This window comes from Carettochelys insculpta, chromosome 2 (genome assembly GCF_033958435.1).
Source record: "Carettochelys insculpta isolate YL-2023 chromosome 2, ASM3395843v1, whole genome shotgun sequence".
Lineage (NCBI taxonomy): Eukaryota > Metazoa > Chordata > Testudines > Carettochelyidae > Carettochelys > Carettochelys insculpta.
The window spans coordinates 234315047-234336813 of NC_134138.1; the positions used below are offsets into that span (position 1 = coordinate 234315047).

At 41.3% G+C, this 21767-nt stretch overlaps 1 protein-coding gene across 4 annotated transcripts in view; it reads left to right on the top strand.

Moving 5' to 3' along the window:
• CDK6 (cyclin dependent kinase 6) overlaps positions 1-21767 on the top strand; it is a 217821-nt gene that overhangs the window by 27936 nt on the left and 168118 nt on the right. For all 4 annotated transcript variants that reach the window (XR_012644062.1, XR_012644060.1, XR_012644061.1 and 1 more), the window contains exon 3: positions 18866-19001. Coding sequence is in view for 1 of the 4 variants with exons in the window: in XM_074984743.1 (XP_074840844.1) it covers positions 18866-19001 (136 nt within the window). In the remaining 3 variants the exon portion in view is untranslated. The remainder of the gene's footprint in view (positions 1-18865; positions 19002-21767) is intronic.

Below are 21767 nucleotides of genomic sequence, written 5' to 3' on the forward strand. Positions count from 1 at the left end.
CACACTTCCCTGCACATTGTGTTCAGGATGACTGTTTGTTTGCTTGTTGATACGCTTTTTCCACAGAAAATATCTAGTATGTATTGTTAAATAATTTAAGATTTACATCAACCTTCACTGAAGTCAGTGAGAGTTTTCATTGACTTCACTGGTATTTAGTATGACTCCTTCATAGCACACTTTAGGGCTTGTCTAACCTGGCATGTGACTGCACTGAAACTTTGTTTCTCAGGGGTGAGCAATCACACACTTTAATGCTACAGGTGTAGACAAAGCCTAGCTTTGGTTCATAGCACAGCACATAGGCTTTTCAAAAATAGGTCAGGTAATGGTGATAATTTGTGGGTAGAAAATGCCAGTCACAATGGAATAAGATCTCAGTGGCAAGAATGGCTCATCTCTGTGTGCTTTACTCCTATGATTCTTCTCTTCCCTTTGTTCGGTGGTCTCTTTCCCCAGACCTTGCAGGGCTCAAACCACCAGAATGGTAGGCTAAGACCCCTCTCCAGTTTACTTCATTTTAGCATCTCACAAAACTAACATCTGTAAAGATTCAGAGGGAAAATTTAGGACACGTGTTAATTGTTTTGCCTGTTGTCTGGCATAGCAGATGTAATGCCACCTGACCCCCAGACTTGTGGTGGAAACAGGTGGATATATCCGATCTCTTTTCAGGAAATTTTAAGAAGTATTACTACACCTTTATATCCATTGTATCTCTAAAACAAATTCCTTTTGCAGATTTGAAAGCCATTTGAAGGCACTTTCATGCTGTACAAATTACTAGAAATAGGTTACTGTTCTAATTTTTAAGGTAACAAGAAAGCTTCATTTTAATTGCTGTTTTCTTAACTTTTCTTGCAAAGAGCAACAAAACAATAATTTATAGTTTGTTTATTTAGAAACTGAAACCCATTTGTGGGACAGACCCACTTCTTCAGATTATAGCCATACCAGGACAGACTCAATATTTAAGGCACAGAGAACCAAAAGTCATAATCAAGATTGACAAGTCAGAAAAAATATTATCAAGGTGAGCAGATCAGAGGGTAGAGAGGCAGAAGGCGGAGAGATTCATGAATTAGATAAAGCCAAGTATGTATACGAGCCCCTACAATGACCTAGAAAATTCCCACCCAGTTCAAACCACGTGTTAATGTGTCGAATTTGAATATAAAAGAGAGTTCAGCAGACTCTCTTTCTAAACTGTTGTGAGAATTCCTCTTCAGTAAGACGCAGACTCTCAGGTCATTAACAGAATGGCCCACTCCATTAAAGTGTTGACTGACAGGTTTGTGAATCAAGCGTGGTTTAATGTCTGTTTTATGCCCACTAATTCTTTGTCTAAGGGTTTGTCTACACTACCACCTTCCTTCGAAGGAAGGATGGTAATTAGGGTGTTGGGAGTTTACTAATGAAGTGCTGCAGTGCATAAGCAGCACTTCATTAAGCAAATTCCCACCCCGCCCCCCACCCGCAGCAACTTTGAAGTTTTAAACTTTGAAGTACTGGCACATGTCTAGCCATGGCTCACCCACCGGTACTTGGAAGTGCCGGGGCAACTTCCAAGTCCCTTTACTCCTCAAAATTTTAAAACTTCAAAGTTGCCACGGGGGATGGGGGGAGGCAGAATTTGCTTAATGAAGTGCTGCGTATGCACCGCAGCACTTCATTAGTAAACTCCCGACACCCTAATTACCATCCTTCCTTTGAAGGAAGGTGGTAGTGTAGACAAGCCCTAAGAGAGTTTGAAGTCTGTCCAATATACAAAGCATCTGAGCATTGTTGGCACATGATGGCATATATGATGTTAGTTGAGGAACATGAGAATGTGCCTGTGATTCTGTGAATAACCTGGTTAGGTCCAGTGATGGCATCTCCAGAATAGATATGTGGACAAAGTTGGCAACAGGCCTTGTTGCAAGGAAAAGTTCCAGGATTGGTGTTCCTGCGGTATAGATTGTGGTTGTTGGTGAGAATCCACATAAGCTTGGGAGGTTGTCTGTAGGAGAGAACAGGCCTGTCACCAAGGGCCTTCTGGAGTGTTGCATCCTGATTAAGGATAGGTTGTAGGTCTTTAATAATGCATTGCAGTGGTTTGAGTTGGGGGCTGTAAGTAATGACCAGTGGTGTTCTGTTCTGTTAGATATTTCCATCAGCAGTCAGGTATTGTATATCTTTGTTTATTCTTTTCAGCTACTTACAGCAATGATTCAACAAAGCTCTTAAGACTTGCTTAAGTGTTTTGCTGAACTGGAGTCCAGGCTAATAATCCCAATTCCTCTTTCATTAAGTCAACGGGCAGTTTGTTGTTGACTTCAAAGAGCATTGGATCAGATGTAATGTAGCTGTTGTAGCAAAATGAAGTAAGATTTTTTTGGGGTGAGAGATAGAGTGGAATTGTTGAGATGTAAGTCTGGCTGTAAAATATGCAATTTGCCAAATACCTTGAAGCTACTTTGTATTCACTTTAAAGAAACAAAATAGCAGTCTGTATGCATTTAACTGTAATATATTGTCAATTCTTTATTATATTTTAAAATGAAACCGCATCATAAGCTTGTTCATATTTTACCTTCTTTTTCTTGGGCCACATCTACACGGCCCAGTCTTCAGCTCCACTGCTGGCAGAGCTATCATAGAATCACAGGGCTGGAAGGGACCTTAAGAGGTCATCTAGTCCAGCCCCCAGCTTCAAGCAGGATCAACCCCTGCTAAGTCATCCCAGCCAGGACCTTGTCAAGCCGGGACTTAAAAACCTCTAGGGATGGAGAATCCACTGTCTCTCTAGGCACCACATTCCAATGCTTCACCACCCTCCTGGTGAAGTAGCTTTTCCTAATATCCAGCCTACTCCTCTCATTCAGTAACTTCAGACCATTACTCCTTGTTCTGCCATCTGTAACCCCTGAGAACAATTTCTCTCCATCCCCTTTAGAACGCTCCTTCAGGAAGTTGAAGGATGCTATCAAATCACCCCTCACTCTTTTCTTCTGTAAACTAAATAAGCCCATATCCCTCAGCATCTCCTCATAGGTCACGTGCTCCAGCCCCTTAATCTTTTTTGTTGCCCTCTGCTGAACCTGCTCCATCACACCCATGTCCTTTTTATATTGCAGGGGCCCAAAACTGGATACAATATTCCAGATACAGCCTGACCAGTGATGAATAGAGGGAAATAACCACTTCTGTAGTTCAGCTCTCAATGATCCTCCTAAAGCACCCTAATATGCCATTAGCCATCTTGGCTACAAGAGCACAGTGTTTCCTCTTATCCAGCCTTCCATCCACCATAACCCCTAGGTCCCTTTCCTCTGTCCTGCTGCTTAGCCCATCAGTCCCCAGCCTATAACAGTGCTTGGGATTCTTCCATCCCAAGTGCAAGACTCTACACTTCTTGTTGAACCTCATCGGATTTCTTTTGGCCCAGTTCTCCAATTTTTCCAGGTCACTCTGGATCCTGTCTCTGCCCTCCAACATATCTGCCTCTCCCTCTAGCTTAATGTCATCTGCAGACTTGCTGAAGTTGCAATCCAGTTCCTCATCCAGGTCAGAGGTAAAGATGTTGAACAACACTGGCCTTAGAACTGAGCCTTGTGGCACTCCACTTGAAATCGACTGCCATCCAGATATTGAGACATTGACCACTACCCGTGGGGCCCGACCCACAAGCCAGCTTTCTATCCACCTTATAGTCCATGGATCCACTCTATATTTCCTCAACTTATGGGCAAGAATGTTGTGGGAGACTGCATCAAAAGCTTTGCTGAAGTCAAGGTATATCACATCTACTGACTTTCCCATGTCCACAGAGCCTTTTACCTTGTCATAGAAGTTAATCAGATTGGTCAGGCATGACTTGTCCTTGGTGAATCCATGCTGACTACTTTTGATCACTTTCCCTTTTTCCAAGTACTCCAAAATGGATTCTTTGAGGATCCCCTCCATTTTTTTCCCAGGGATTGAGGTAAGGCTGACCAGTCTATAGTTCCCTGGATTGTTCTTCTTTCCTTTTTTAAAGATGGGTACAACATTTGCCTTTTTCCAGTCATCTGGGATCTCTCCCAATCTCCAAGAGTCTCCAAAGATAATGGCCAAAGGCTCAGCAATGACATCTGCCAATTCCCTCAGTACCCTTGGGTGATTAAATCCAGCCTCATGGATTTGTGTACATCTAGTTTTTTCAGGTAATTCTTAACTCCTCCCTTCCCCACCGATGGTTGGCCTCTACCTTCCCATACTGCATTGTCTAGCAGTGTGGTGTAGGAGTTGTCCTTGTCAGTGAAGACTGAGGCAAAAGAAAAGCATTGAGTACTTCAGCTTTTCTTACATCATCTGTCATTAAGTTACCTCTTTCATCCAGTAACAGCCCCACACCTTCCCTGATAACCCTCTTATTGTGAACATGCCTTCTTGTTACCCTTCACATCCCTTGCCAGCTGCGGTTCCAATTGTGCCTTCGCTTTCCTGATTACTGCCTGGCATTCTCCAGTCGTGTACTTATACTTCTCCTTAGTCAACTGTCCACGTTTCCATTTCTTATAAGTATCCTTTTTGAGGTTAAGCTGGCCAGGGATTTCCCTATTAAGCCACACTGGTTGCCTACCATATTTGCATTTCTTACAACACAGGGGGATGGGTTGTTCCTGTGCCTTCAGTAAGACTTCTTTAAAATACTTCTAGTTCTCTTGAATTCTCTTCACCTTCATCTTCATTTCCCAAGCGATCCTGCCCATCAGTTCTCTCAGGGAGCTGAAGTCTTTTGCTGTTTTGAAATCAAGGATCTGTATATTACCGTCACCTTTCTTCCTTTGGTCAGGATCCTACACTGTACTATTCCGTGGTTGCTTCAGCCCAGGTTGCTGTCCCTGAATTTTTTCAGGCACAAGAGACTGGAGACAGAGCAGGGGTCAGTCAGCAGAGGCATGTCCACACAGTCTCTTTACTACCAGCAGACCCCTCTGCTGAGAGCAGAATCTCACACCGCTCTGCTGATTAGCCATGTGAGTCTGCAAATGGGAAGCCATTTGCAATTTCCAGAAACCGGCTTAGCACAGCTCTGCTGGGAGAGGAGCTGAAGACTGGGGCCACGTGGCCTTCATGGCTTCATTCCCTTTTTCCCTGTGGTGTAATATGGTGTATTATTATATTATATTATATTATATTATATTATATTATATTATATTATAATATGGTGTACCTTCTCTCGCTTCCTCTGTGTCTTAAACTCCCTCTTCCTTTAGTCCTTCTGCTTCCTTTCTGAAAAATTCAAAGAGCTGGCACCCCACGTGCTTTAGAATTACTTGAAAATTTAAAAAAATGTTTCAGCAAACTTCTGACAGAAGGAGGATAGCTTTATGTGCACCTCAAGGACTGGACTTGTAATTTAAAGCACCCTTGCACGCAAAATATCGTCTATGATGTTACACAAGTAACTTTTTGACTAACTATCGAATATGTAATAATTATCTGCCTCCAAAAATCAGGACTAACCGAGCAATTTAAGCTGATCAGCCTTCATGAAGATCTGATTTTTATCTGTCTTCATATTTTTTGTTCAGAAGTGAGATAAGCAGCCTAGATACTACAGATTTTGGCTGAAGCCGACTATAACATATTAAATGAAATTTGTAGTTTGTAACATAATTACTTGATTGTGCATCATAAATGGATAAAGACTGGAATTTATTTTATCCTTCATTATGCTAAGCATAATTGGGATTCGAGGGTAATCTCTGAATTCCTTCCATTTGAATTAAACAAAATCAGTATTCAGACATAACATTGTATTTATATTTCAAGGAACTCCAAGGATGGGAAGCAAGTAAAACGGAATGTAATTTTCCCTGAGGAAAGTGCTCTCTTAGAAACTGAAAACATTTCATAAAAGAGGCAAATACATTACCAATGAATCAGAATATCTTTACTTCTGTGCTGAACTGGGGCCTCGTGAATGCTCTCAGCACAGCTACTGCATAACAGTGAAACAGCTTTTATTTGTTCCAATGAGAGTCTCCTCAGGGCAGTGGAGAGAGGTGTGACATCTATTGCTGATATTACTGGATCTGTCTGTGACTTTCCAGCTGATGGTCATGTTAAACTACTGACTATGGGACCAGACAGGAATGAATGGAATGGATTCAAAGCAACTCTGTTTGTTCCTTTCATATAGTAGTAGGCATCCTTCAGTCTGCATAGACTATGGATCGCGCCCTTTATAGTTTCAATTGAGGACTTTATTTACAGCGTCTACTGTGACTGTGAAGACCCACACGAGAGTGACAGTCCTTGCTGTATCTCTTGCAGATGTGGTGGGTGTCTGGAAAGTCCTTAGTGTGCTTTCTGTGCACTCGCTTCTCCTCTGCTAGCTGTCTGATCTTCATCTCGCCCTTCTGAAGGCCCTTGTGTAACCCCTGCCTCCATCTGCTGCAGTCGTCTGCTCGTTCTTCCCAGTTGTCCAGCTCGATGTCTACCTCTCTGAGGTCTCTCTTGCAGACATCTTTGTAGCGCAACTGGGGGCGCCCGGGAGGTCTTTTGCCAGAGGCTAGCTCACCATACAGGATGTCTTTTGGGATCCTTCCATCATTCATCCTGTGGATGTGGCCAAGCCAGCGGAGCCGACGCTGCCTGAGGAGTGTGTGCATGGTTGGGATTCCAGCTTGCTCGAGGATGACGGTGTTGGTCACTCTGTCCTTCCATGATATTCCAAGGATGCGCCTGAGGCAACGCAAGTGGAAGACGTTCAGCCTCTTTTCCTGGCGGGCATACAGGGTCCAAGTCTCGCTGCCATAAAGGAGGGTGCTGAGGATGCAGGCTCTGTAGACTTGCATTTTGGTGTGAGTGTACAGCTTGTTGTTATTCCACACTCTCTTGCTGAGTCTGGACAGAGTTGTGGCCGCTTTTCCGATCCTCCTATTTAGCTCAGTGTCCAACTGCAGGGTGTCAGTGATGGTGGACCCGAGGTAAACGAACTCGTGAACGACCTCTAACGTATAGTTGTCAATGCTGATTGATGGGGATTCAGCAACATCCTGACCGAGTATGTTTGTCTTCTTTAGGCTAATGGTAAGCCCAAAGTCCTTGCATGCTTTGGAGAACTGATCCTGCAGTTTTTGAAGCTGGTCTTCTGTGTGAGACACTACAGCAGCATCGTCTGCGAACAGCATGTCTCTGATGAGGACTTCCCGCACCTTAGACTTAGCTTTCAGCCTTGCAAGATTAAACAGTTTCCCATCAGATCTCGTGTGCAGCAAGATGCCCTCTGTTGAAGATCTAAAGGCATGCTTCAGGAGGAGTGCGAAGAAGATCCCGAACAATGTCGGAGCAAGCACGCATCCTTGTTTGACGCCGCTCCTGATTCTGAAAGCATCCGATAATGCGCTGTCATATTGGATGGTTCCTCTCATGTCTTCATGGAATGACTGGATCATCTTGAGTAACCATGGAGGATGGTTATCTTGTGGAGCAGTTTGAACAGACCATCCCTGCTGACCAAGTCAAAGGCTTTGGTCAGGTTGATGAAGGCTATGTAGAGTGGTTTCCTCTGCTCGCTGCACTTCTCCTGCAGCTGCCTTAGAGAGAAGACTATGTCAACGGTAGACCTCTCTGCACAGCATCCGCACTGAAATTTGGGGTACACCCTCTCAGCAATCTTCTGGAGTCTGCCAAGGATGACGCGAGCGAACAGTTTACCAGTGACGCATAGGAGGGAGATTCCACGGTAGTTGTTGCAGTCGCTTCTGTCTCCTTTGTTCTTTGTCCTTTCGTATAGATTCTGACATGTGAGGTGCGGCAACCCACAAGAGTTAATGTGTGTCTATTAATGTGTGTCTGAAGCCACTGCTGGAGAGAGTGAGATGCTATGAGTTACAGTACCATCAGCTGGTAGATGATATCCACTTCTATGTATTGTTTTCCTCAGACCTTGGTGGTATTCTTGCTGACTCAATGTGTGCCTCAGAGTGGATACTGCATAAAAATAATTCCAGATGAGATGAAGTTAATAACTGGGGTGGTAAATATGGTTTGTATTCCAACAAACTGATAAATGATGTAATCACTCCCTAATTTGAGGGACTGTCTTATTATGAAAATTGTTTACAATTTTGAGGTTCAACAAGGATTAACTCTTCTGTTGGGCCATTAGAAACAATACTCAGGGAGGAGGAACAAGCAGCAGCAGGTCTAAAGACAGTATTGTGCAGTAAACAAGAGAGAGGTGAAGAGCCCCTCTTGTCAAACACTTTTTCTTTGAAGTTAAACTGGAACAGCAGAACCTTTTAGAGGGCTGGTTGGCATAGTGGATTAATGCACTGTCCTCTTCATCTCTCGGGCACAGATGTTGGCTCATGTTGCCAGTGAAAATTAGTTTGGTGGTTTCATCTTAGTCCCTACCAGACATTAGTCTACAACACAAAACCACCATGCAATTTGGCACCCTAGGCAGTCTTTGCTCAAGAGAGGCCCGGAACAGGGCTGTTGCAGGTCAGCACTGAAGGCAGAGTTCTGTTTTGAAAGCTTACCTCGTCTGCCCGCACTTTATCGGACTTTAGCCAGTACTATTTACTTCTCTTTCAAAAGCATCAATTTTCTCTCTCTTTCATGCACACATACACACATGCTTTTAAAGAACAAAAACATCCTTTGTAAAATGTAAGCCTTTTAAATAATTTTTCCAAGCCAAAAAGGGGAGATGCTAGAAAAATTATAGCATGAAATTCAGTTGCAGACAAATGATCATCTTGTCATCTTAATATCCTCTCCCTTGTCTGGACCCTTGCTATTAAGTGATCTGTAAGAAAGAATATTGGCCAAGTCCTCATGGACTGCAGCTATAGGAATTCGAGGTTCTACAGTCTCACATGCAGCCATGTAGTGGCTTCTGCCTAAGAGCTGTTTCTGATCTCAGTACAGCTGCTAGTGAATGAGGGACTTCAGGCTTGAAAACTTGCTCCATCACATACATGAATCTGCATGTCATTTGGACCTTCCACCTGTAGGTCAGTGTATTAGAACTGATGGTGTGTTATGCCATTCTTTTGTGATCCACACCTGGAAGAACTGTAAGACACTTATGAATGAGTGGTAAGAATGGAGATCATTCCTACCTGTCTTCTCCTAAATGCAAGCAGCAGAATCAAATGTAAAATTTCCAAAAGCAACTAAGTCCCATTTTCAAAAGTGATTTAGGTACTTAAGTCCATTTCATTTGCAGTGAGACTTGGAGTCTTAAGGCCCACATTTTTAAAGGTATCTAAGCATTGTTACGTGCAGCACAGCAGTACCCAGGTCTTATTTTCAAAAGGGTTTTAGACACATAGGTAGTAAAATCCCATTGATAGTCCATCGAATGTAGGCTCAAGTGCCCGTTTTGAAGATGAGACTTGGGCTCCTAATTCAGTGAGGCATTTCAATGTTGAGTGCACAGATGCTTACATGCCTTTAAAATTTTCTTCCTAAGTGCCAATGCTACTTTTGAAAATTGGACATATGACAGTGGATTTTAAATATTTTATAATAAAGATGAGATGTAGGAGACTGTACATCTTGTGACTTCTCTTCCTCTGTTTGTGTAGTCTCCTCCTCAGTGGATAGCTAGTTCCTTTGGACAAGGCTACTGAACCTTCTTAGGTGCAAACTGATTCAAAGGTATGGAGGAACAGGTTACCTTTTACTAAAGGAAATGAACATCAAATACTGAGACAAAGCAGCATGTAGTGTAAAAGGAAAAAAGCATTTTAAAACATAAGAGAGTACAATGCTTACAATTAACTTCTGCTTGCTTCTTCTATGGGACATGTCTTTTGCACAACACCTTGTTCTAATTCTCCTGTCCAGCTGTATAATACTCATATTGAGGTATAAGCTCCTTTATTTCAATAAGCTTGTTACATCTAATTCCAAGAGGAAGATGATGTCTGTTAGCAGAGTCATATTTAAAAAAAAATCATAGTTTATGTTCAAATGCAGCTTTTACGTACAGAGGTATAAGGGAAATTAATTGTTTAAAAATACTTGTGTGGTACAAAGGGAGAGAGGTTACTTTTCATTGAGTAAGCTTTTGCAGACTATCTACCATACTACAGAAGAAGAGGAGATCTAAAGCCTCTGCTGAGAGGTGGGATCAATGGGTGCCTATAATTTTTTTTCATCTCTGAAATGAAGTGTTAGAGACTCATAGAACAAACATGAACTAAATATTGTGAAATTAGAAACTATTCAGACTTCCTCACATATGTTTGTCAATAAGCTTCAATCCTGCATTGTAGAGATTGCAACTCTCTAGTCCAGCACCCTCGGGACCTGACGAGCGCCAAACAGGAGAAGTTGCCAGAACACAAGAGGTGAATATTGTCTAGCATCGTTATTAACACTTCCAATGCTTACTGAGCTCTTTGAAGATATTTAGATGTAATTTTGAGTTAAATAACAGCACAGAACACTGACAGCCAGCAGGACTGGTAGCTGTAAATAAACTTTATGGGACCACGGGAAACTTGGCCACACCCATGCTGGATTACTGAAGTTGTCAGATGTGAGAGTGCTGGACTAGAAAGGCTCAACCTGTGTACTGTAGGTAGTCCATCATGTCTGACGATGAAGTCTTGAGCTTGCACAGGCTCATCGGTTGTGGACTCGGATGTGGCTGAGGAGTCCAAGCTTTGAATGGCACGGGCGTTCACAGTGGGGGCAAGAGACCTGTCCTGGCTCTGTTGGTGTGGCTGCTGCTGTTGCTTTCTTCCTCTCACAAGCATCAATGAGGCATATGCCTCGCTGCTCTTTAAAATTGTCATATGCGTGTCGTATGAGAGCACACCATGCTGCTCTAGCTGATCTGGTTTTAAACCAGCATGAGCAATGTTGGCCTTCACACAGTCTTTATATCTCTTGCAAGGCCTACATAGATTCCTTTTGCCCTGGGAGAGTTCACTGTAGAGGAGTTGCTTAGGGATTCTTGACTCCTCCATTCGTATGACATGCCCTGTCCAGCGAAGCTGGGCTTTCAGAATCATGGCTTTGATGCCCGTGGTTCCTGCTCTGTCCAGGACTTTCAGGTTTGTAACTCTGTCCTGCCATCCAAGGTGCAGTATTGACCTCAGGCTGTGTGTGTGAAAGCGCTCCAGCAGTTTTATTTGTTTTCTGTAAAAGGTCCAGGTTTCACATCCGTCCAGGAGACTGATCAGGACTACAACCTTGTACACTTTCAGTTTAGTGGACTGTCAGATATTGTGCTGATTCAACACTCGCATTCTCAGATGTCCTAGAGCCCGGCTGGCCTGGCAGATTCCGGCATTGATTTCTTTGTCAAGGGAGCCATCATTGGCTATCACACTGCCAAGGTACTTGAACTCCTCTACTGTTTTTAACTCAGTTCCTTCAATAAAGATTGAAGTGGAGAGAGCAGCAGACCCTGGAGCAGGTTGAAACAGCACCTCGGTCTTTCCTAGGCTGATGGTCAAACCAAAGAGGCGAGTGGCATCAGCAAACTTGGTGACAATGAGCTGGAGATCAGATTCCTTGTGTGCCATAAGTGCACAGTCATCACTAAAAAGGGCTTCAAGGATGAGCCTCTCAAGCATCTTGGTTTTAGCATTCAGGCAACAAAGGTCGAAAAGTGACCAATCAATTCTGTATTTTATGTAGATTCCATGGTCCAGGTCCCTAACTGCGTGGCTGAGGACGCATGTGAAAAAGAGGTTGAATAACACTGGTGCCAGCACGCACCCTTGCTTCACACCATTGGATATCTCAAATGGATCTGAGGACTTGCCATTTGAAAGAACAAAGCCAGTCATGTCATTGTGGAACAGGTGTATGAGGTTAACATATCTTCTCAGGCAGCCTAGATTTCACAGGATAATCCACAGGGCTTCTCTGTTGACGGTGTCAGACGCCTTGGTCAGGTCTATAAAGACAGTGTACAGCTCCAAATTCTGTTCTATGCACTTTTCCTGGAGCTGATGAACAGCAAAGATCATGTCAATGGTGCTGCAGCCTGGGCAAAAGCCACACTGTGCCTCTGGTAGATTCTCCTCTGAGATGCTGGTGATCAGATGGTTGAGGATGCCTTGAGCCAAGATCTTCCCAGCAGTACAGGGAAGGAAGATTCCCCAGTAATTTCCACAGGCAACTTTGTTGCCTTTGTTCTTGAAGAGCGAGATGATTGTGGCATCCTTAATGTCTTTGGGCATGTCTTCTTCTTCCCAGATGCTGATCAAGATGTTGTGAAAGGCTTCAAGTGACACTGGTCCTGCTGCTTTGAAAATTTCAGCACAGATACCATCCATCCCAGGGGCTTTGCCAGAGCTGGTCTGGCTGATTGTCTTTTTGACCTCATCCATTGTAGGGGGCAGGTCAAAGTCTATTGTGGGTTTCTGAGGGATCTGGTCTAGGGCCACAGGGTCAACAATGGAGGGTCTGTTGAGAAGTCTGCTGAAGTGTTCTCTCCACCTATTGTTGTTGCTGTTCTTCTCCCTCAGAAGGGTCATGCCATCTGCAGACAGGAGAGGTGTAGTACTTGACTTTGAAGGTCCATATTTAGCTTTGATAGCACTGAAGAACATCTTGGAGTTCTTGGTGGCAGCGTAGTATTGGACTTCATCAGCTTTACTCTCCCACCACTCATCTTGCATTTTGCGAAGTGCCGTTTGCGCCAGGCTCTGAAGGTGTTTGAAACAATCACGTTTGGAGATTGAAGACTGATCGATTTGCCCTAGCAGAAATGTGTTCTGTTTTTCCTCAGAGATCTTCATGATGGCCTCCTCATTTTCATCAAACTGGTCTTGGTGAACTCTCTTTTTCAGTCCTAGTGTTGACTTGGCTGACTCCGTCACCAACTCTGTAATACTCTTGGTACTCCGTCTTGTGGTAGTCCTGTGTGAACAATACCAGTCATAAACGAATTGCAGGAGGGTTTTTTGCTATGTGAAGAAATATCTTCTACGAGACTACCAAACTCTTTTTCCATTGGTGACTTAATCAGATTTGTGATATCACCAAAATACATTGTCTGAACTGATCACGCTTACCTCCCCTCCCTCTTCTGATACATTTCTCTGACTCGTGTTGATGGCTTCATGTGTCTTTACCATATATAAGCAAAGAATGAAGTCTCCTTGTAGCCATTCTTTCCAAATAATGAGAATAATTCCATAACATTAGATTATATATAAGGAGCTTTCCTTGCTGTTTTGTGTTTGTACAGCATGTAGCTCAATGACTGAGGCTCCTGAACAATACTGTGATATATGTATAATATAAATAATGCCTAAGATGCTTTTGCTGTGAGATTCTGTGCTTCCATCTTCCATTTGGCTATGCTTTAGGTAGTGCACCACTTTTACTTCTATATCTGCCTGATGGGAGACAGGAGAAGAGATTGTGTGTAAGGATTTCAAAGTTTTCAGGGGCAGGTTTCCTCATCCATGTCCCCAGACTGTAATGGTTCTGATGGCGATTCTGACTGAAGTATCTACTGAAATATCATTTTCAGTAGTTCTCGGTGCTCATGAGAAAATGCTAGTTACAGTTTCATAACATTGTGTGAACTGACCCACACCAGAGATTATACAGGCAAAAGGGACATCAGCAGCATGACCATATTCACACCAGTCAGAGCAGAAGCAGCAATTTTCACATGGAATGACAAAGCATTTCTTCCTCTTTTTAAGGCAATTTACAGCTCATGTATGGGTTGCAGAATAAATGTGAACTAAAGTTATACTTGCAAAATTGGGTCTTGTGGTAAAATGGCACGGAAATGTGAGGATTTCCATTCACCCTATAGTGTATCTAATCTGTGGTAAAGATGCTACAAAATTCAACATTCTCTGTATTTCTGCTCTCAGAGCACATTATCTCTGTGGGGAAAGACAACTATATCTCTGTGTAGTGATACAGAAAATATGTACCTAATATAAAAATTGAAAACAGAGCTCTCATGTGTTCATAGCTGGTAATTCTTTCTTAGGTGGTACCGTTAACTCCAAAAGTTGGCTTCATTGAAAACCAAGTCTGCAGTAGATGTCTAGTATTTCAGACTGTTCTAATTCAGATCAGTGCTTCAACCGTTTCCAGCCCAACTGCTTGTTAAATACTTGCAGGACTTCCTGTAGCAGACCTTAGATTTAGGCATTGCAAAAAATGCAAAGGTTTCTTTTATAAGTGCAATAGAAAGGCAGGTCTTGTGTTTACAAAGTATTCAGTAGGAAAAGCTGGTATCAGGACCTACTTCACTGAGGTCTATGGACACAATGTAACCTTTTCAATAAAAGGCTGTATGCTGTAGCCTGTGCCAGAGATGCAGTGCAACCAGTCATAGAATAAAAATAAGCAGGAAATAGCCTGAAAGAATTACAGTACATGGCAGCGTTAATCCTACCCATAGAAGGCAAATGTTATGGAATAACATAAGGCTTTCTCTCTCACAGTGAATATAAAGGTGGAATTTGTAATGAAGTTATTCCATCAATAGGGGAGCTATCAGGCAAGAGGGGGTACCTCCTGCTAGCTACTCCTTCCAGAGGCAATTAACACAGGCAATGCCAGATGTTACTTTTTAATAGTATCAAAGACTTAAACAAGCTCTGCTTAAAGTGATCTATTTAGGGAGCATGTATAGTTTGCAGAGATAATTGTATCCTGTTTACTGCCTTCAGACAGGGTGAGGGGTAGCATTTTATGTTTTTTAAGCACTTTGACATTCTTAGATGAAAGGTGGCATACAAATGCAAGATATTAGCATTATTATTACTCCATACAGTGATTAAGAGACAAACAGGATTGCCTGTCATTCTTACAGTTTTATACTTAGCAGAGTACCTATTAATTAGATCCTGGTACTGTAAAAGCACATTAAGTACAATTGGTTAAAATTAAATGAAATGTTAGTATTTGGTTTCCTTCTAAAGAAAGCTTATAGTGATATACATTGCACCTAAGTAAAATCTTCTTTAAAAACAAACTGAATTACAACCCTTCATTGGCTTCATTGGAAGGGCAGTTTTGCTAATGTGTTAAATACCTGGCAAAAAGGTGTTTCTAATTTTTAAGTAAATGTAAGTAAACATAAAGGAATCATACTGTTGAAAATATTTTCCAGTGTTTATATTCAGATGTTCAGACCTGTCTGGCTCCTCTCTGTTTGCATATGTTTTGGGGTTATAGGCAGTCCAGCTAAATTCCACATTGGTTCATATAAATATATTGCAGATTATTAACCTCAAGCCAAATACCAGGGAGTTCAGTTTTCAAAATGGTTAATGACTTTTCCCAAAGCTTATTGGCTATACAGAGGCAAATGCTATCCATCTTTTGTATATTGCCCCACTGAGAGAATTATAAGGAGAATTACATTTGTTCTAGGGCTTTTCCTATCATAGGCAATATCAATATTGTAAATAATTATTCTCATGTTCATCTTATGGATGTTTATTCATCTGATTGATTAGATCAATATAAGTTTCATATGGAGAGGGGGAGCCTCTATCTCTGTTAAAATTGCACCAAACTTCTATCCTGCAGCCCATGTAACTTTGGCTCAGAAAATTACTCTGAGTCTTAAAACCTGCCATATTTGCTGTGAGAACAGAGTAGAATGTTTCTGTAAAGAAAATTCATCAACAGAATATTTGGATTGTAGGGCACTTAAAATCACTCTGATTTAAAGTATTAATTTTTCTCTGTTTCTTTGTTTTTTCTAGCTTTGAAACTCATTTTTACTATTCTTTCAAATTTACCAGACAGTTCATCTCCTTGGAGACTCATGTGCTAGCTCTGTTCAGTGTAAATCATTGTTCTTTATCAAACCTATTGAGGGGTTTTTGTGGCTCTTTATGTCTACACTACAGAGTTATTCTGGAATAATTTATTCTGGAGTTATCATTCTGAAATAAACTATTCTGGAGTAATGCGTCTGCACTACAGGGAAGCTCCAAAATAAGTTAAGCTTATTCCAAAATAGTGGGTCCACACACAATAGAGCCTATTTTGGATTAGAGTCCCGGGAAGAACTGCTTCTAAACAGCAGTGTTATTTCAAAATAACACCTATTCCCTGTCTACACAGCCCTTATTCTGAAACACCTGTTTTGGAATAGATGCTATTCCTTGTACAATGAGGTTTACCAATTTTGAAATAAGTCATCTGCTATTTCAGAATTATTTCAAAATAGCAGATGCATTGTGTAGATGATTGCAAAGTTATTTTGGAATAACAGCTGTTATTCCGAAATAACTTTGCTGTGTAGACATACATTGAAGCACAGTTCTGATCTGATGGACATCACAAGAAGAAGTTTTTCAATGTTGTTTATTGTTAGACGTTGTCTATAGTCAGCTGGTATAAACTATTGCTGTTCCGTTGACTTCAGCTGATCTACATTTATTGACATGAGTTTGTGAGAGAATACATACCCTTTATTGGCTAAAGATCTTGGAAATGGCTAATATTTGAAAATGAGACGTGATCTTTTGTCCTTAAAGCTATAACAGGGGTATAAGGATCATCAAAGAAGGATTTTTTAGTGCTTATCTTTGAACTAGTCAGGTCTTCATTTCAAAAGTGAAAGGAAATTAAACTCTAGATTGTGTTAAAATTATTCCTCATCAAAATGTACATTTGGCCTGACATCCATTTTCAAAATGAAATCACTAAGAAGTCAAGATTAAAGTGACTAACTAGTGATTGCATAGGTAATATTTATTAAAGTTGGGACCAGAACCTTTAAACAGTAGACTCATAACAGCTTCCAGTAGAGCACACTGCCTCTCTTACATATTGGTTCAAATTTTTGCACTTAGGCAAGCTCTAAAATGAAGATAACACCTACGCCACGTTTGTAAAATATTTCAATATGTACAGATGAAAAATACTAAATAAGTGCAAAGTATTTGTCTTACCCATGTTTTTCACATGCCTCACTTCAGTGAATAGGTAGGAGGTACTGTGGCCTAGTGCAGTGGTTCTCAAACTTACTTGATTGTGCCCCACCTCTATATAATCTGAAATAGCTAACATCTCACTACCTGGGCACACATGGGATCCCAGCTCTGAAGGCAGAGCTGCCAACAGCAGCAGTAGAGAAGTAAGGGAGGCATGGTATAGTATTGCCACCCTTACTTCTCCACTACTGATGGCAATGCTGCCTTCAGAGCTGGGTACCCAGCACCACTCTCTGGCTGCCCAGCTCTGGATGTGCACAGTAAGTTGTTCTTGTTGTTGTTTTTTGCTAAAGCTTCTCACCTCCCTTTTGTTAGAATAACCTTGTGACCCTTCAGGGATGCACGTCTTCAGTTTGAGGACATTGTGCACTAGACGTTACTGTGAAACCAACATTTGAGGAATTTAGTCCTGGGTCTAAGTGTGAGGACATTATTAATTACAGACTTCATAGATCTTGCACTGCCCCTACAATAAACAAGTTATTGGATATAAAATAAATGCATTATTTTATCACTACAACCTTAACTTTGATCCAAAATAAATATTTCACTACTGATGTCAAAATAGTGTCAATGGTTTCCTATCAAAATACATGTTTTTTCCACAAGTATAGTAATTATATGTATTTTAGCAAATAAAAAACTATCAATTGATAAATATATTGACTGATTTTGTTTTATATTTTACACAGGAAGCCAATCAGATCTATATTTTTAAATAATGCTTGTAATTTTAAATAAATGTAAAAAGATAATGTCTGATAACTCCATCTGATTTGCAAGACACCAGTAATTAGATGATTTCCTCTAGGAATTGTGGCAGAGAAGGGCACAGAAGATGGCTATGATAGAAGAAAAAGCCACATTCCTCCAGATCATTTACAGGATGGCATTCAATGCATACAGAGTTGCATATAAGGAGGCATAGAATCGTGTGTGAGAAACAGGCAGACGTAGCTGGCATCACTGGTGGAATAAAGAATCTTGGAGGCCTATCTGTAAGAAACAAGTACAACATGTAAAAACTCAGAAGAGCTTGAAAATGAGGAGAAGCAACTTTGAATCTGATACTCTAAATAGAGTGAGAAAGCAGAGGAATGTAAATAACAGGGAAAAAGGATTTTCCAGATCTGAAGAAGTGGTCTGTCCCACAAAAGCCCATCACCTCATAAGTTATATTGTTAGTCCACAAAGTGCTGCAGGGCTGCTTTTTTGTTTTGTGAAGATACAGACTGACACGGCTACCTCTCTGAGGCTGTTTCTACACAAAGTGGCATGCTAATAAATGTCCCAAAATATGCTAATAAGGTGTGAATGCAAATTCCCCATGCCTCGTTAGCATAAGGCCTCATGATTTGGACTCCGGAAGATGTTCTTCTGGACTCCAAAACGCCATTTAGAAGTGCAGCCCCTTGCGGGGGGGGGGGGGTCTTCCAGAAGGAAGTCCTTCTTCCGGAGGCCCCTTCACGTAATGGTGTATATTGGAGGCATCTGGGAGGAAATTAACAGGTGCATAAAAACAGTCATCTTCATTATCTCAAAAAATTAACTGCTTACTTATTTGCTACTCAAGAAGAATGAAAGGGGAGCAAATGTGGCGGAAGGGAAAGAACATGCATAGAAAATCAAATCATTTTCTGTGTTCTGTTAATTGTAGTTGTGCCTTGATAAGAATTGAGCATCTCCTCATGTAACTACTCTTCAATAATGCTATGGGATTTCAGAATCCAAATATGAAATTTGAATGTGATGTCACAAATAATTGGTCATCACTTGAATCCTAAAAAGTTCAAATGACTGTGATTTGTGAAGGTCTTTCTTTATTCCATATTTTGTAGCAAATGGAAGCATACGCGTGTGAGCTGTAAGGTACTGTTACACTGGTTTCTGTCAACTGATCTACTGTTTTCTTTGCCTCCTCTCAGATTATTTGATGTATGCACAGTGTCACGAACAGACAGAGAGACCAAACTAACACTCGTGTTTGAACATGTCGATCAAGACTTGACCACTTACCTGGATAAAGTTCCAGAGCCTGGAGTGCCTACAGAAACTATAAAGGTACTGAAGACGGATTTTTTCCCCTTCATAATTTTAGAAAATATTGCTGTGTAAAGACTAAGGATTTAATCATAAGGATCTTACTCAGGCAAGCTACTTTTTGCTTCAATGGAAGTTTGCATAAGTGAGGGCTGAGTAAAAGGTGAATAATCACCTAGTTAGGGCTTGAACCAGTGCACTCATGTGCAGTACAGTAACTAGTACAGCTTTATTATGGAAATGTTCATGCTTGTTTTCTTTATGTTTTACTTATAGGGTTCCACAGCCCCTCCATGTCACCCCCACCCTTCTGATCCCACTGTTTCCTTTAATCCTCCCAGATCTGGATTTGCCATTGGAAGTCATCAAATACTTTCACTTAAAGTAGTCGTTCCCATCAGCCTTACCCTTTGGCAGGTTTTTCTTAACTGTCCTCTTCTGGGTTACTCTGAAGCATCAATTAATGATTGGTGTAACACTTGACTTTTTCTACCATTGTCATGATCTATTATAACAAGTCTTACTCTCCTATTCTTTTTTCTTTTCTGTTTTTCTTTTTTCTTTTTTTCCTCCCCCTTTGGGGTTTTGTTCTTTTCAACGGATTCTCTTTCCTGCCCTCAATTATTAGAAAGCTGCAGTTCGTTCTCGAGGTAGAGGGCTTTCGCTAATGGTTCTGTGTGCCAGAGACCCTTGTGTTCTTGCAGCTGAATTCACCAGACAATGCTTAGGTTGGCATACTGCTACCCTATACGTGTGAATTATGCCAATGGCCAGCCGCATTACAAACCACTCTAGGAGCAGGATGTTGGGCAACCTTCAAAGAGTTCCCTGGCAGTGGATTTGTGCTGGGGAGGGGAGGTGGTCAGATTCAGATCCCCTTCCAGAAGCAAAAATCTGTTGTGTAGATGGGGTTCCTTTGGAAGGAGATGTGGGGGGTCCTTCTGAAGGAAACCCCCTTCTGGAAGACCTGTCTTCCTCAGATGTTTGTAGATGAGGGGACTTCCAGAAAGGGGGTTTCCTTTGGAAGGACCCCTGTTTCCTTCTGAAGGAACCTCATTTAGATGGCAGCTTTTGCTTCCAGAAGGGGATCTTCTGGAAGCAAGAGCTCGCAGGAATATGCAAATGAGGTGTGAGATATTTTAATCCATGCCTCATTTGCATCTTCCGCTGTACTCACTACCATGCCCCTTCCAGAATGCGGGGCGATGGAGACACAGCCCTAGTGATTTTTGGAAGTTGATTGTGTCTTCTTTACCTGACGGGACTCCTAGGCTATGTCTACACAGCAGCTTTACTTCAGAGTAAATTATTCCAGAAGTTATTTTGGATTAGAGCCCCTGGAAGCACTATAGCTTATTTTGAAATAGCTCCTATTCCCTGTCTACACAATACCTATTCTGAAATACCTATTTAAATATCTAATAGATATCTAAATATCTGTTCTGGAATAGATACTGTTCCTCATAGAATGAGGTCACAGAATTCAAAATAAGCTGTCTGCTATTTCAGAATTATTTGGTAATAGCGGTTTTCCTGTGTAGACACTTGCAAAGTTATTTTGGAACAGCAGCCATTATTCCAAAATAACTTTGCTGTGTAGACTTACTGCTAGGGAAGTAAAGTGGCAAGGGATGAGTGTGTGCAGGGAGAAAAGAGAAAATTCACTTAATTTTTTTTAGTATTCCACAATTTTTGTTAATGTTGGCAACACAAGTGACTTTTCTGAGCTTTGGGTCTGAAACCATACCCTTTGGATACAGATCATCTTATTTATCAAACCCACCAAAAGCGTAACTTCAGAAAGTTCCAGTAGTTTTATTTTTGTAAGCAATCTTCTTGAATAAATATGTTAAATTAAAAAATGTGAACAGCTAGGTTCAGACTCGCCAGTGGATTGAAAGGTAATTCACATATTACAAAGATATCTTGTTTTAATGCTATTAGGGTTCTACACTTTGCTGAGATTTTCAGGGCTGTTGAAAGGATTTGGTCATTTAATCCTCACTAAAATATAATTCATTAATTGGTATAAATGGGAACTGAATGTCCCAATAGCCTAAGTATCTTTAAAAATACCCTCATCTTTGTTTTTAATCATATTTCTTTCAGTTCATGTGTATTAATTTGTACTGTTGTCTGAGGAAAATGAAAAAAAGAATATTGTCCAATAACATTCCGTGGTATTTTTTTCAAAGCTTGGTTCTATAGTCACACCTGCAAACATGAAATTCTGCTTGAGAATTAAGTACTTGAATGAGTTTTTGGTGTTGTCTATGGACTAATATATGATTCTGCACAGACATTGTTTATCATTGCAACTGAGGTGATGGATTATGATTAGGTCTCCATGTTTGTCATGGAGGTTGCAGAGGTCATGGATTCTGTGACTTTCTGAGACTTCTGTAGCAGCCGCTGTGACTAGCTTCAGGGCTGCTCCTGGGGCTCTGTAGCCAGCTTCACCAGCTGCTGCTAGAGTGGTCCCAGCTTCTGGGGCTGGTGTCATGGCTCCCCTGTCCAGTAGTGAGGCCCTCCAACTTCTCCTTCCACCCCCTAGATTAAATCAGGGGTATTTATGATATAAGTTACAGAAAGGTTGCAGACTGTGATTTTTTTTTTTTATTTCTTGCCAATGACCTGTCCGTGACTTTAACTAAAAATACCAAGGACTAAATCATAGCCTTAATTATGATAATTTGGCGCTGCGAAGCATGTGAAGGAGAACAGTCCGGACATCTTAAAATGGGCAAGCTCGGTTCTGATTTCCTATGCCTCTGTAAATTTCATTGC